At 49.3% G+C, this 14398-nt stretch overlaps 1 protein-coding gene across 1 annotated transcript in view; it reads right to left on the minus strand.

Annotated features, from left to right (window-relative positions):
• The window catches only part of NTSR1 (neurotensin receptor 1), a 59742-nt gene extending 45849 nt beyond the window's left edge, over positions 1-13893 (minus strand). Inside the window, exon 1 of the mRNA XM_074843262.1 lies at positions 13161-13893. Coding sequence (XP_074699363.1) covers positions 13161-13829 — 669 coding nt within the window. The 5' untranslated portion in view covers positions 13830-13893. The remainder of the gene's footprint in view (positions 1-13160) is intronic.
• Positions 13894-14398: the final 505 nt, after the last annotated feature.

Genomic DNA, 14398 nt, shown 5'->3' on the forward strand with positions numbered 1-14398 from the left:
GCAGATCAGGCAGTGTTTCTGGCCATGCTGCCACTGCATTGACCTGTCTCCAGTTAAAGCTGGGCTGGTTATTCCCTTCTGATGCCCCCAATGCTGTGCTCAAGCAATAGCTGCCCTTAGGAGGTCTCACCACTGCATGACTCCCTCTTAGAGAAAAGGGGGGAGAGGTTTCCCTTCCCCTTTGCTACAAGAGGCAATCTCTTAGTGAGCAACAGGTACACTAGTGACAGAACAATCTGTACAATGCCACAGGGAATGAGTGGCATCACTCCGGTGATTATTTAGACTGTAAAGCTCTTTGGCACATTGAATGATAGAATCATTTAGGTTGGAAAAGACCCTTAAGATCATCGAGTCCAACCACTAACCCAGCACTGCCAAATCCACCACTAAACCATGTCCCCAAGCGCCACATCTACACGTCTTTTAAATACCTCCATGCATCACCCTTTAATGTTGTTTGTGCAAGACTGAGTGTACAGGGGCTGGGGGCTCAGTTCCCAGTATACATGGCCATGGCTGTTTAGTTGCAATAGCCAAGGAGCAGGTTAGATCCTGAGTTTTGTGTCTTTCCTTTACGCATCTCAGAACCTCACCTTGATGGCAACCTGCAGAGCAGAAGCCAAAACAACTCTCGGCACAAGTTGCAGAGCCAACGTCTTGCAAATGGCCCTTTGCATTATTCAGTGTGGTGGAGCCCGAAGCAGCTTCTCTGCAGAGCTGGAGTCTGAGCCTGATCCGTGGTGAAAAGCAAAACAAAACGGATTCCTGTCCTGGCAACAGGGTTTGGCCACATTTCACAACATGACATTGGTCACATTTCTCCTCCACGAAAAGTGAATTTGGGCAGTGGCTTGGGCAAGGCGTTCAGTTCTTTAGAGGGTGGGAGGGACAGAGAAGGACTCAGACAGAAGATCAGACACAAACCTATTAATAAAGTCCATAATGAGGTGCTCAGCCCATGGCATTACACCTGACAAATTCATCGCATGAAGACACAAAGGAATAAAACAGCTCCAGATAATTGCAGAGCATGAGAATATGTTTAGTGTCATCTTAAACTCGGTGAGATTAATTTTCCTGACAGCTTGTTTAAAAGGAAAGTGGGCTATATAATTAAAAGAAATAAAACCCTCACAGATGGTCTATTGCGTGACCAGCAGAGATTACCTTTCGAGGTTCTCGCCTACCTGGATGTCAGCATTTCCCCAAGGTTTTTATTCCTCCAGCCTTTTCCTTTAGCCATGGAGCCACAAGCAGTCTTTCAGGCACGGATTTTTGCAAAATGGCAGTCTTAGATACAGATTTCTTGATTCAAATATTCTTAACACTTGCCTATAAAGCATCAAGCACAAATCAGCACCGTATAGACTGGAGTAATAGAAAAGCCAAGCTGTTAATCTCCATAATGTGCCTCTCAGTGGGGATTTCACTTGAATGTTATGTGCATTAAATATGATACTGAGTGCTGGATATGCAGTTATAAATAAATTAAAGGCCATATTTAAGTCAAACACTGTCCCACTGTTGACTGCAGAATGTCAGAGCTGTTAACAGTGGACCGTACAGATTTGGTTGGCTGCCTGACTTCCTGGAGGAAACAGTAGTGGCAAGTTCCATTGCTGGTGCCCTGAGAAACTCATTTGGGGGGGGCAATTAACTCCCTTAGTGGGGTTTGTAGTGTCAGCCCAAACTCTAGTAGTGCTGGCTGTACTGTGGACACTTTGGCTCAGGCAGAATAGTGTACAGGTTTGCTGGAGCTGATGTTCAGCAAAAAATCCCAAGTGCATTGGTCTTTCTATTTGATAAATAAACATCTTAATTATAGCAACATAGTCTGCCTTGCTCTTCTAGCTATAAGGAAAAAAGTTTGTGGTAAACTGCACTGAGATGAATTCATGACGAATTTTAGACAAATAACTGAAGAAAACTGCTCCTGGCCCCAGAGTATACCAAGTGATAGATGGGTTCAACTGCATAAAACTCAAAGAGCTGAAGCTTTTGATGATGAAAATTAAAATCCTTGGAGTAAACACAGGGTGTTCCAGCAGCAGGACCGTGACTCCTGCGGCACAAGCCCTTTGGGGAGGATCTCAGGGGTTGAGCTCTTCTCCCTCTCCCTGGCATGTTCTGCCTGTGACTGAGCTCAGAAGAGCAGCGAGGGCACGAGCATGGCCAGTGGCATGGGTGCAACACAAACTACACCTGCTTTCCACCTGACCCCTCGGCAGTCAGAGGCCCAAATTCAGGAGATTTTGGGCAATGTGAGCCGTGGCTTTTGTCCTGGGAAACACATATCCATCACCCTGAGAAATATTGTGCTCCCTGCAAACTTTGCCACAGCAGCACAGCTGCCAGCACTGTGATTTTTATACAGTCAGACAGTTTGAAAACTATTAAGAAATGGGAGTTGTGCTGGCCCCCTCGCTCTGTGGCCCAGGAGGGTGTCACCTGATTTGGACCCTGAGCTGGAGGAGGGCAAGGTGGGAGTGACCATTTTGAGCTGAGCACAGGTGAGAAGGGTTTGGGGTTGTTCTGGTTTGCTTCAGACTTGGGAATAGCCCCTGGGAATAGCCACAGTACCTGTGGCAGAGAACAGCATGGCAGCAGAGACGTGAAACATCCCTCCACCCCAGGACACAAATTAGACCACAAATATTTGGAGGAAGGTACACGAACAATGCAACATCACACCACATTTCTCTGCCCTCCTGACTGCCTGGTGCTGCCCAGCCCACTGATCCATCTCTAGCCCCCTGAGCAGCTTTCAGACCCTGCTAGTTTATTTTTAACCAACCTGCTACAAAACCAAAAACCCCCATCCCCTTGCTTTCCTCTCCCTCTCCCCACACTCTATTTATGGATTTTCTTCACCATGACTGTGCAGGCACGAGGCTGTGCCCGTACCTCCTCTTGTACTGCTGAGGATGGGGGCAAAGAAAATTCAATTAGACTTTCAGGGGAGAAAAAAAAATCATATCCCAAAGGGGTAGTGAACTTATCAGTTACTTTATTGCTGCTTTTCCTCAGTGTCTTTCTCCACCACAGCTCCTCTCTGTCTCTTGGAGTCTCAGGTGTTACAGGATTTGTTTCCTGGCATGGCTTGGTCTCTGGGCTGGACCAGGACTGCCAAGGCTGGCCGTGTGCCCTGCTCCACTGGGCTGCTGCACTGGGTTATGTTTTCTGACCAAACTCTTGCACATTTTTTTTCCCTTTCAAGGGATTTTCCATCCTGCAGCTCTCCTGCGCTGGTCAGGAAGCACCTGTGAGCTGCCAAAGCGGTGTGAAGGAGACAAAGCCTGGGGTAGAATTTGTCCCTTGGGTTGGTGCTGCAGTCTATTAAGTGTTTGGGGCATACACACCACCCCATCACTGTACCTTCAGGGCAAATATCTAGTTATTAGTCTGAATCTGTATTTCCCCTTCCTCCTACAGTGCTTTATCACACTTCACACACCTGGAGTTAAGGAACAAGTAAGTATGACAGTGTTGTAAGTCCATGACTGACAGCGATAAAAAAAAAGGAAAGTGGGCTTTGGGAAGGGAAACTCATTCCTGTGAGTTTCTCTTTTGAATAAAACCAGTATATTAAAATGTATGAATTGTCCCTGTGAGTATAAAATGTAAGGTCTTTGCAGGAGGAATCAATAGTGACGTGAGCAATGAGCTAAACTTTCCCAGTGGCTGAGTTGCATTTTTATAAGATGGTTTGGAAAAAAATATAGAATAAAAGGGAAAAGCAGGTTAATTTGATATTGAAGATACTCAAATAGTTACGGACTTATTAAATAAGTTCTCCGAGGGAACAAGATGATACGACAGTCATACCAAGTACTGAGACCACATTTATTCGGTTCAGCACTGCAGACCTGCATTGTTCTTGATTATGTTACAATTAATAGGATGTGGCATTGCAATGACTGTATTAATTAGCTCCTTGGAGTTCTGATCAAAAATAAGGGTCTGTTGAGCTAAATGCCATCCTGCATCAAAGCGTTCATGGCTGATGCGCAGCAGGTCTTTGCTCTGCAGGTCTGGGTGAAGCTGCTGAGTTGGTAGACCCCTTTCTTCAAGGTTAAGGGAGGAAGAAAATGAGATGATGGTTAAGGCATAAGATTGCTCCTCCTGCTGCTAGACATCACTCAAAGCCTTGAGCAGCATTGCTGAGGCAGTGGGTGAACTTCCATCAGGCTGAGCCTGCAAGGAATGGCAGGAGAGGAGCCATCAGCAGACCTGAGTTGCCCAGGAAGAGAAGGCAACTAGCACATCCACTTCATGGCAGAAACCTGAGCAAATGGACCGTCACTTTCTCCTGGAGCCCTGCTCAGAAAAGAGAGGTCTGTGCATTGGTTCCGTAAGCCAGTGTCTGTCAGAGAAGACAACTTTGTATTAGACCTTTCTCTTGCAACGGAAATCATCCTTCAGGCTCCAAAAGTCATGCAAGTGCTCCAGGCAAGGGGACAGCAGGTTTTCATTGGCCCCAAAGAAACAGTACCTGGACAACTTATGTTATTTCAACATAGGACAGTTCCAAACACAGCTGGTGTTGGCAGAAGGGAGGCCTTGGCGCATCTGAAGTGTTGTACTGAAGTGTGATCTCTCAGCAAGTGGGAAGGCATGGGAAGATTAAACCAGATCCACCCTGAGTCCCTGAACTGCAGGTCCTCAGACAGCTTCCAGGATCCCAGGAGTCTCTTGATGGGCATACCACGTGCTAAGGGAATGTTTGCTAATCTCCTTCATTTCCTCCGGAGGAGGAACAGATCTCTTGAAGCAACGTAAACCATTCGCTTCAAGAGTGCAAGTTGGGTCTAAGAGCAGTGGTCCAAAATTTATTCTTTATTATTTAGAGGGAGTAATAATTGGCAGAAAAGTACCAGAGGGTATTTGCAAAGAGAAGGGGAAACGTTGCTGAAATCAGGTTACATACCCAGTCTTGTTTAGGCTGCCTATTCTTCTTTTAAATATTTAGGAATTCACTTGACAAAGAGACACCTGGAAGGTTTTATAAAGGGAGATTTACTGCACAGGATTCAACATCCGGGGTGATGTATATCCACAGGATGGGTGTAAATCATGGAGGGAGCTGGTGGGCCAGGAGGCTGCCCACGAGGATGGTGACACAGCCAGGAGCAACGCCACCAAACCCAGAGCACGTCCTCTGGCTTAACTGTCACACTGATGCCTCTCTGATTTACTGATACCGAATATGTTTTTCACTCTGTGCGTGGCTTTATAGTTTAGAGGCACTCCCAGCTTTTTCATGAGTACTTTGCATAAAGCAGATGCTTTTTCACCCCCTTCAGATACTGAAGACTTCGTGAAAGTTTAGATTTTTTCCTTTTTTGTTTTTTCCCCATTTCCACTAGGCAAATCTCATCTCTTTGATTTATGTCTTCAACTGACAATTGTCTCTAGTCCCTGAGAACTTAAAAGCTCCAAAGAAGTCTCACTGAACTTTCTCTCAAAAAAAAAAAAAAGTTCAGTTAAAAAGACCTTGTTCATTCTATGATTTTTTTTCTTTGGTAAAAAAAGCCCCCATGAAGCCGTGCCCGACAGTGCACTCTGCACTGAGAATTATTGATGTGAAAAAGCCACAGCAAACAAGAAGCAAATCTCACATGTTCGAACCACCTGCGGGTGACTGGCTCCTCCAGCCTGCCAGATGCATCTTCTCCAAAGGCCGAGGATGAGAGCAGCATTCCCCAGAAAGGTACTGCCCTGTCCCACAGCATCCTCTGTCCTGGCAGGAGCAGGGGTGATGACAGGTTTCTGGTACCCCAGGGAGGGAGGAAGAGGATGGACCCCCATGCACAGACACACCAGGAAGTCACTTGGGTATAGGGATATAAAATTGTCTCCCTATTATTTCCCTCACATCCACGGAAAACTTAACAACTGATACTTTGAATGCAGGAAAATACTGGAAATGAACTGGCAGCTCAGAAATTTCTGCTACCCAGTAAGGGTTAGTACTCCATCACCACCGCCTTTTCTAAACCAGGCCCAACCACTTGTTTCCTGAAAAACTCATCAGCTCAACTGACTTATCATCAGCTTTTTGTTTTAATCCCACACCTAAGATGCTTTGAAATTGGATAGAAGAAATGGCATCCATGGGAGGCAAAATGTGGGGGCTGATGTTATTGGAGCTGGCCCTCTCCCCTGAGAGTTTCATTTAAGGGGAAGAAAATCCAAACCTTTCCAAGAGATCACACCCTCACACAAAATTACAGAATGGGCTTTTCAGGCCAGCCTTGGTGGGGGATAGCACAGGTGCTTGGTGCCCACAGCCAGGCAGAGGAGCAGCATGTGGCCCCGTGTCTGTGTCTTGCTCAGGTCCCTTCCCATGGCAGGGCTCATGCGAGCGCGGTTGTTCTGTCCCTCATCCTCCAAGGCACATCCTGCCACCCTCTAGGCTGCAACCTTGCAGGATTCACTCTTAATTCACTGCCAAAGAGCAGCTCCTGTGCTTGGTGCCATCTGCACGCCGGGAAGCGAGATGGAAGCGATGCCCAGCCGTGCTCGAGGAGCTCCACTCTCCCTTGCATGGGAAGGGAACTGCTGGACCACCAGCTATCGTGATGCTAGACCAGCATTAACAATGACGTAAAGTGCTCTTGGCTTGCAGTTCAAAGAGGTCTGGGGCTAGCGAGGACACTTAACAATCTGTAAGGGAATTTTAAAAATATCAACTCAAATGCCATAACAAAGGCAGCAAAATTTATCACTCGGAGAAAGGCAGCTCTTTATGAAACCAGGAGATGGGCTTGGCCAGGTGCCCTGCTCAGATGTGTCCTCACAGAGGGTGATGGGGGCCAGCAGCTGAGACTGGACTGGTCTCAGATGGTCACACCAGACAAGCGACTGCAGGGTGCTCATATGTGTACAGAACTTAGGGAAGAGGCCAGGAAAGCTCAGAATTTATAATCCACTTTTCTCTACCATGCCAGATTGAAGGTGCTGACACCTGTGAGAGGGACGTGGGGTATGGAGCTATGGGGAAGATGGGTATTGGAAGCATCTCCAGCCTCACGTGGAGCAAGTGGCTTATACCGGCGAGCAACCAGACAGATTGGGAATGTGATAACCCAGCTTCATCTGCTTAATGCAAGAGAAAGGAGGGGTGTCAGCACTGGGACTGTTGGTTTAGGCATCTAATGTTATCTGCTTTAGGACTAGATGGCCACAACGCTCAGACTTTCCCACCTTGTCAGCCCTGGACCCCACCACGCTCCCCAGATACCTTTGCCCACCCGCTGTCCCGTGACCCTCAGCAAGGGGTAATTTCACAGTAGGGAAAACACGATGGTGACACCATCAAAGCCCGAAGGCCACTCTGTCCCCTGCCCAGGCACCCACGTGTCCCACAGTGGGATGCTGCCCATCACGCGTGCCTCGGGCAGGACTCAGAAGTGTTTCTAAACATCAGGAAGCAAAAGTGCCATCTGTGAGTCTCATGCAGATGCTGTACAGAGACAATAGCAAAACCCTTTAAGGGAAAGGAGGGGGGAAATAGGGAGATGACAATCAAATAGCTGTTTTAAATGATCTGGAAGAAGATTAAAGGCAGCTGAAGGTTTTCTTGTTTTTTTCTCTGGGAAGAGGAACCACTAGATTACCTTCGTCTCTTCTGCCTTTACAAACTGATAAGAGGAAAACTGAAGAGCTACATTGATCGGCCACATTTCCTCGTTCTTTTATTATCCCTCCAGCTGACATCTCAAGATGGGGGAGGGAAAAAGAAATCAAGTGAATTAAAATCAATTGGGAAAAAAAAAAAGAAAGAAATTATGTAAGAACTGGCAAAACACAGCAGGCCAAGTGGTTATGTAAAGCAATGAACAGAAGAGCTTATTTAATTTAGATCTAGCTGCAAGACGGACCACAGTGTAAATGGGCTGGGATCAGGCAGGCTGGGCTGTTGTGCATATGCTGAATTAAAGCCCGGGGTTCCCTGCATAGTCCGTGGAAAAAAAACAGCTTTTTAGGGATGCTCACGCCACCAGAGATGGGCATTGCCACTGGGGCGGGTGTCCCTCTCCATCACTGTGGGGACAGATCCAGGCACATTTAAACACGAATATCTTCATTTTCTTGTCTACCTGTGGGGCTGGCAGCACCGTGACCTCCCAGAACACCTTTCATGGGGCAAGTCCTGCCACAGAGGTGCCGATTTGTTGTGCTGCTGGAGGGGTTAGCGGCCCCCAGGCATGGGATTCTCTGACGGGCAGAGATCCTGTGTGTGCAGCCAAGATAACTTTATCAGCCAGGCCCAATGGATGGGATTATCACTGCATGGAGCTGTAGTGAGTGATTTAAAACAGTGCTGTTATTAAAAGCCAGAGTAGGAATTTGGCTGTGCCCTAAGGAAAAGAAACCAACTTCAATTCCTTTAGTCAACATCACTATAAATGCAGGATTCCTGAACTGAAGCCATTGACTAATCCTGGATACGATTTGCCAGCAAACCTGGAGAGAATTCAGCCATTTGGTTTTATGGGTTGCTATTTTCACGTACTACGGAGAGATGCTTGTCATGTTTATTGACACGGCAGCACCAATCTGCCGGTGGGCAGAGCCCTGCCATCCACAGCACCGACCGTGTGCCATCGCGGCAGAAAGCTCATCGCACCGCCCTGCTGAGGTGCTCCTCACCGAAGGAAAGCCTAAGGGAGTGTTTGCAACATCGTGCATGGAATTAATAACTTTGTGGGCTTCTCAGACAAATGGGAATTGAATAGATGTCCTTGGGGAAGTGTGTAGAGAGAATGGTATGGATGCTGAGAGGCCAGGCTGCACCATGAGTCTCCCAGCTCCAGTGCCTGGTCCTTCCTTCCCATCCCCTTCAGACCTAAGGCTCTTTGGCACCTTCCTTCAAAGGCCTCGCAAGAAGAAATGTTGGAAGAAATAAAGCAGAGGACCTCCTTGGGCAAGCGGTTGTTTCATGTGCAGAGTTATTTACTCTACAAATCATCTAAACTATGAGCAGACTTCATAAAACATAATAAACAAGGGATCTGGAGGGCTGGGCGAGCTGCAGCCACGCAAGGGTGGGCTGATGCAGAGCAGGACCGCAGAGAAGAGCTGTCCACCCGACCCTGTGAGGAGGGCAAGAGAAGATCCCAATGTGCTTCCCAAGAAGTTGCCCTATCAAATGAGCAACTCGGAGCTGATGGAGCTGTGACAGTTTATGGAGGCGCAGGGCCTGCTGCCATGTGTTTTAATAAATGGGTTCACACCAGCTGTCCGTGCAAATAAAACATTAGCATGTGTCAGACACTATCTACCCAGGCACTTGCCATAACTTAGGGGACATTTTTCAGCAGAGCCATCCAAGCCAGACTGTGCCATGCCAGCAGGAAAACACATTTCTTTCTCTCCCGTGAATTAAGGGGTGCCAGAGAGCTGCCCACACCCAGGCTCCGCTCACACGTGTGCCCAACCCAGGCTCAGTTAAAATCCTGGGATTTTAGGTCAAGGAGTTGCCTGACTCTGTGTGCTGGGACTGATGGTGCACCAGGACTGTAGGTATTTCTTTCAACTTTCCCTCTTTCCCCAGGTCTACTAAGGACCTCTCCATAAAACGGTAGGAAGGTAAGAAAGTAAGAAGCAATAAAGAAAAATCGATTTGCACAGCCCTCTGGCCATTAAAATTCAGAGCTCTTTGGAAAACAGGGCTGAGTGTATGATGCTAAGGGCACGCAGGGCTGCACACGGTGGGATGGGGCACTCAGCCGGCTGCTGTTTCGGGGGAGCTGGCCCCAGAGCCAACAGCAAGGTGTGAAGTAGCCAAACCCACAGGTACTGACCCACAAGTGAACAGGGGAAACATCTCATTCTGCTTCGGTGCTCTCTCACCTGTTGCTGCCACAATGAGTGGCTTTTAAAACCTCCTCCAGCTGAAGGGGCATGAAAACATGAATTTACTTGTATGAGGATGGCTTTAAGAGCTGTTTAATTTATGTGGAAGAAAACCTTAAAATAGGCAGCGGTGTGTTTTAGAGGATGTCTGCCAGTTAAAGTGTTAACTAGACCTAAATAATGTGGCTATAATGGACTTATTCCTGCTACCAGATCCCATGCTGATGCCAATATTCAAACCAGACGTCCCTGACTGACAGAAGTAACAGGCAGAGCTTGGCAATGAAGAATATGTGATGAACCAGATTCACAGTCTGATTTAAGCGGCTGCAAGGATAGTGATAAAGCTGGGAAATAGTACTGTTTAAAGAATTACGTATCAGAATCTTACATCTTCATCGCACGGAGCGAGACGTGTGGTGTCCGGCCATCGTGATTGTGGTGACACACAGTGACACCCTGCAAAACATCTCAGTTATTGCTTGTCCTGCTTATCATTGTGTGCTGCGCTGAGCAAGCTCTAATTACTAGAATAATACTAATAATTACATCTTACAGTTGTTGTGGAGCTTAAGTGGTACAAGTTAAGTAATATGAGCAAGAATCAAATACGCCGAGTGTTGTTTGAGTAGTTACTCATTTTCTTCTTATAAGAAAACCTGACTGTTCACACAGAGTCTAGTTTCACTTGGAAATGTCCATTAAAACTTAAATATTCAAAGCAAATAGTGAGGCACTTTGGCACAGAGAAAGATGTTAAATTAATATGCTTAAATATTCAACCCAGGAAGCTTGTTCCTGCCCAGGGAGGAGCGTTCTCCTGCAATGATCCCAGCAGAACCGTAGCTCACACTGGGCTCCCAGTCTATAAATGGTTACAATTGCTCTGTTCTGGGACTGGCTTTCAATCAGTCAACAAATAAAACCTCTTGGAGAACTAATGGCTTCCAAAAAAAAAAAAAAAAATCCCGATTTGCTTTAGACAGTTTGCCAAACAGGAAGAGGAGTGAAATATGTTGAGTGATTTATTACAAGTGATTTGCCAGCTCGAGCAAGTGCATCATTGCTCTGCTTAATTTAAAGACTGAAAATGAATGCAAAGAGATGCAAAGACCTGCTCTAAAGCAGCTTGAATCCCCTGTGAAAGACCAGGGCTCCAGATTTCCGACCGGCAAGACCTCTGCGCGTCACTCACCGCATTACCACTGCCCTTTCTTTCACAGGTCTTCCATTATTTGTCTTCTTTTAAACCTCTGCACAGCTTACAACATGAGAATGCCCACTCACATGCTGTGCAACGGTTTCCATTAACGCACATAAAACCTGACTTGCAGCTGCTTTGCTTATTCACTCTGGAGCCTTCCCCGGTGCAGGGCCCTGCATCACGTTGTGTGCTGCTTCCCTGTGCTCCGAGGAATGGAGCGAAGCCATTAAACAACCTTCCTATCTTAGCAAATCTACTTTTGTAGCCAGATCCCCTGAGAAGGAACAGTATGGTAGGGTTGGTTTGTTTTTTTTTTTTTTTTTCCCCAACAGCTGCCTCTTTCTTTTTACTTTTAAATTAATTAGCAACTGAAATAGAAAAAAAAAAAAACACCACATGAGGAAAAGCCCACAGGTGAACTTCCCATACTGTTCATTCATGTCTGTCTACTTCTTGCTTGGCTAACAGGATAAGGACTAGCCTGAATAATAGCAAGACTGTAAAATATGTTGAAAATTGTTTAAACTGTAATTTCCAAAGACATGGATAGGAAATAATCCTCTGGTTTTAGACCTATCATGGTAACAGTGAGCATCAATTTAATCCTAAAAGGAAGATGACTGGAAATAATGCATTTCAGCCACATTGTTCTCAAATCAGATGGCTCACATCTCCTTAGAGAGTAGAGAATTTGGGTTAAGTACACTGGGCTGCCACTGACAAAATCTACAAAGCACCTACAGGAGAAATACAGCCCCCTCCATCTCAAGAGGAAAGTTAGGTATCAAGACAAAACTCAGAGGGAACCCAGGGCTTCTGTGGGGGCTGGATTTTGGTTTACTGGAGCAGTACAGGGGGAAACTTGGAGAGACATGTCTAAACATCTCCAAACTCTGGGCTTAAATCTAACTGCATGTACCCTCGCCTGCTCTTAGTGGGAGAAATGGTTCTGATTTGTTTCCATTTAAGTTCCCTCCCTCTAATTGTGGGAACACTTCAAAGGCTTTAGTACACATGCAGTTTTAAATTCTAATTGGTCGCTGATTAAACCCACTGAAATTCATGTTCAAAATAAAAGATTGAGAAGCTACCACACGCGAACCTGGCAGCAAAGGGATGATGGAGATCGGTGTCTTGCTCTTTCTGTCTTTCCTTCCATGTCTCTTACATTTTTCAAGCCTAATGCTCCAGTAAACAAATGCCTCAACTCCTCAGAGCACTGGAGCGCTGCAAGTGTTGATGCTGAAATCCTTTCCACGCATGGGCGTGTTAGATTAAGCAGCGTGTGGAGACCAGCCAAGCCTTTCTGAAGTCAGGAGGGATCTGCTAGTTAAGCCAGCTATGGATTTCCCCAAACCAGCAAAAATACCCTCCTCTGGCTTTGAAGATGCAGTTCCTTTTTGGATGTCTATGCTACACCTTGTTCCCAAAACTTTATGAAATTAGGATTTGTCGCTACACGGAGGAAATGGGCTCCGGATCAACCCAAGAAACTGGGAGACAGGGAGAGATGGCTTTATTTCCCTCGATCTTGCTGGCCGCTTTCCAGCAGAAGGAAAGGAGATGCAGAAGATGCAGAGAAAAGGTGGAGATTTGTGGGATTTCTGGCCATGAACTGCCACATTCGGGAGGACCCGAGCATCCCCGGTCCGAGACGGCGGCGGCACGGCAAAGTCCGGGGGTCTGCGGCACGCGGGGCTCCCGGTCCGGGCTGGACGGGGCTCCGGGCACGGGTCGCGCCGGGAGACGAGCTTCGGGGGGGGGGGGGGGGGGGGGGGCGGTGGTGGTGTTGGTTTACACCGGCCCAGATTAACCTCGGTGCAGGATTTACCCTGGTGCAGGGTCTCAGCCCGGCGCTGTGGGGCTGGGGAGGGGGGGGCGCGGTGGGGCACAGCAAGCGGAGATGAGACACCCCCCCCAATCCCGCCTACCCGCACCCCGGGCCGGTCCGCCCCGTCAGGGCTGGCCGGGACACCCCCCCATCCCGAGCCGGTCCCCCCGCTCCTGCCCCGCCCGTCTCCGCAAAGTTTGGCCACCGGAGGCCGGGGAAGGAGGCGGCTGCCCGGGGAGTCCCGGCCACCGGGATCCTCACCTGGATGACCGTCTTCAGCGTGGAGGCGTCCACGATGGTGGTGCAGATGAGGGAGTCGGGATCCTGGTCCTTGCCGTAGATCTCCCCCATGGTGAAGATCATGGGGATGGCGAGGAGGAAGGAGGCGATCCAGATGCAGCTGATGAACTTCTTGGTGCGGCTGCGGGACATGATGCTCTTGGCTTTGAAGGGGTGGCAGATGGCCATGTAGCGCTCCACGCTGAGGCTGGCGATGTTGAGCGCCGTGGCGTAGGTGCAGGCGTCCCGGAGGAAGTAGTAGCCCTTGCAGACGGCCCCCCCGAAAGCCCAGGGGTGGTGGACCCAGATGAAGTTGTAGAGCTCGATGGGCATGCAGAGGAGGAAGATGAGGAGGTCGGAGAAGGCGAGGCTGGCCAGGTGGTAGTGCACGGTGCTCTGCAGGTTCTGCAGCGACTTCTTGCGCACCAGCGTGTACGCCGTGATGGAGTTGCCCACGGTGCCCACCAAGAAAAGAGCCAAGTAGATGACGGTCACCATCACTTTGGAGTAGATGTCGGTGTTGACGTCCAGGTCCTCCTCGTCGGGCCCTTTGGGGAGCAGGTCGGAGCGGTTGGAGGCGTTGGCATAGCCGCCGGGGTGCAGATGGAGGGGGCCCCCCGGCACGGCCGGGGCCGTGGCGTTCAGGTGCATCCCCGGGACCCCCGGGCTCGGACCCGCCGCCGCCGCGCCCCGACGTGCCGCTGCCCCCGGCGTGGAAACTTGGCTCGTTTTAATGCAGCGGGGAGGAGGCGCCTGCCGCTCCCGGGCTGCCGTGCGTGTGCGTGTGCGTGTGTGAGACACACACACACATACACACCCCCCCCACCCCCCTCCCACCTCCGCCCGGAGCAGCCTCGGCTGGGAGCAGCCCGCAGCTCCGGCTCTCTCCTCCCTGCAGCTCCCCGGCGCCCAGATGTGCCCTGGCAGGGCAGGAGCCTCCCTGCACACACCCGCACCCACCCCCCCCCCGACACCCGCATACACACACACACACCCCCCGCACCCCCGCCCGCCTCGCACAGCCTCGCCGGGAGCCGCCGCTCCGCTTGCGACCGCGCAGCCCCCGCCGGCGCTGGCCCTGCCTTCCCCCAGCCCCGGGGGGCGGCCCCTCGGCTCGGCCCCCTCCCCACTCCCCACCGCCCAGGTGGGGTTTGTAACGCCAGCTCGGTCCCCAAACTGGGACCCGGGGAGGGGAGGGAGGGAGGGAGGGAGGGAAGGAG

This window comes from Strix aluco, chromosome 17 (assembly GCF_031877795.1).
Source record: "Strix aluco isolate bStrAlu1 chromosome 17, bStrAlu1.hap1, whole genome shotgun sequence".
Lineage (NCBI taxonomy): Eukaryota > Metazoa > Chordata > Aves > Strigiformes > Strigidae > Strix > Strix aluco.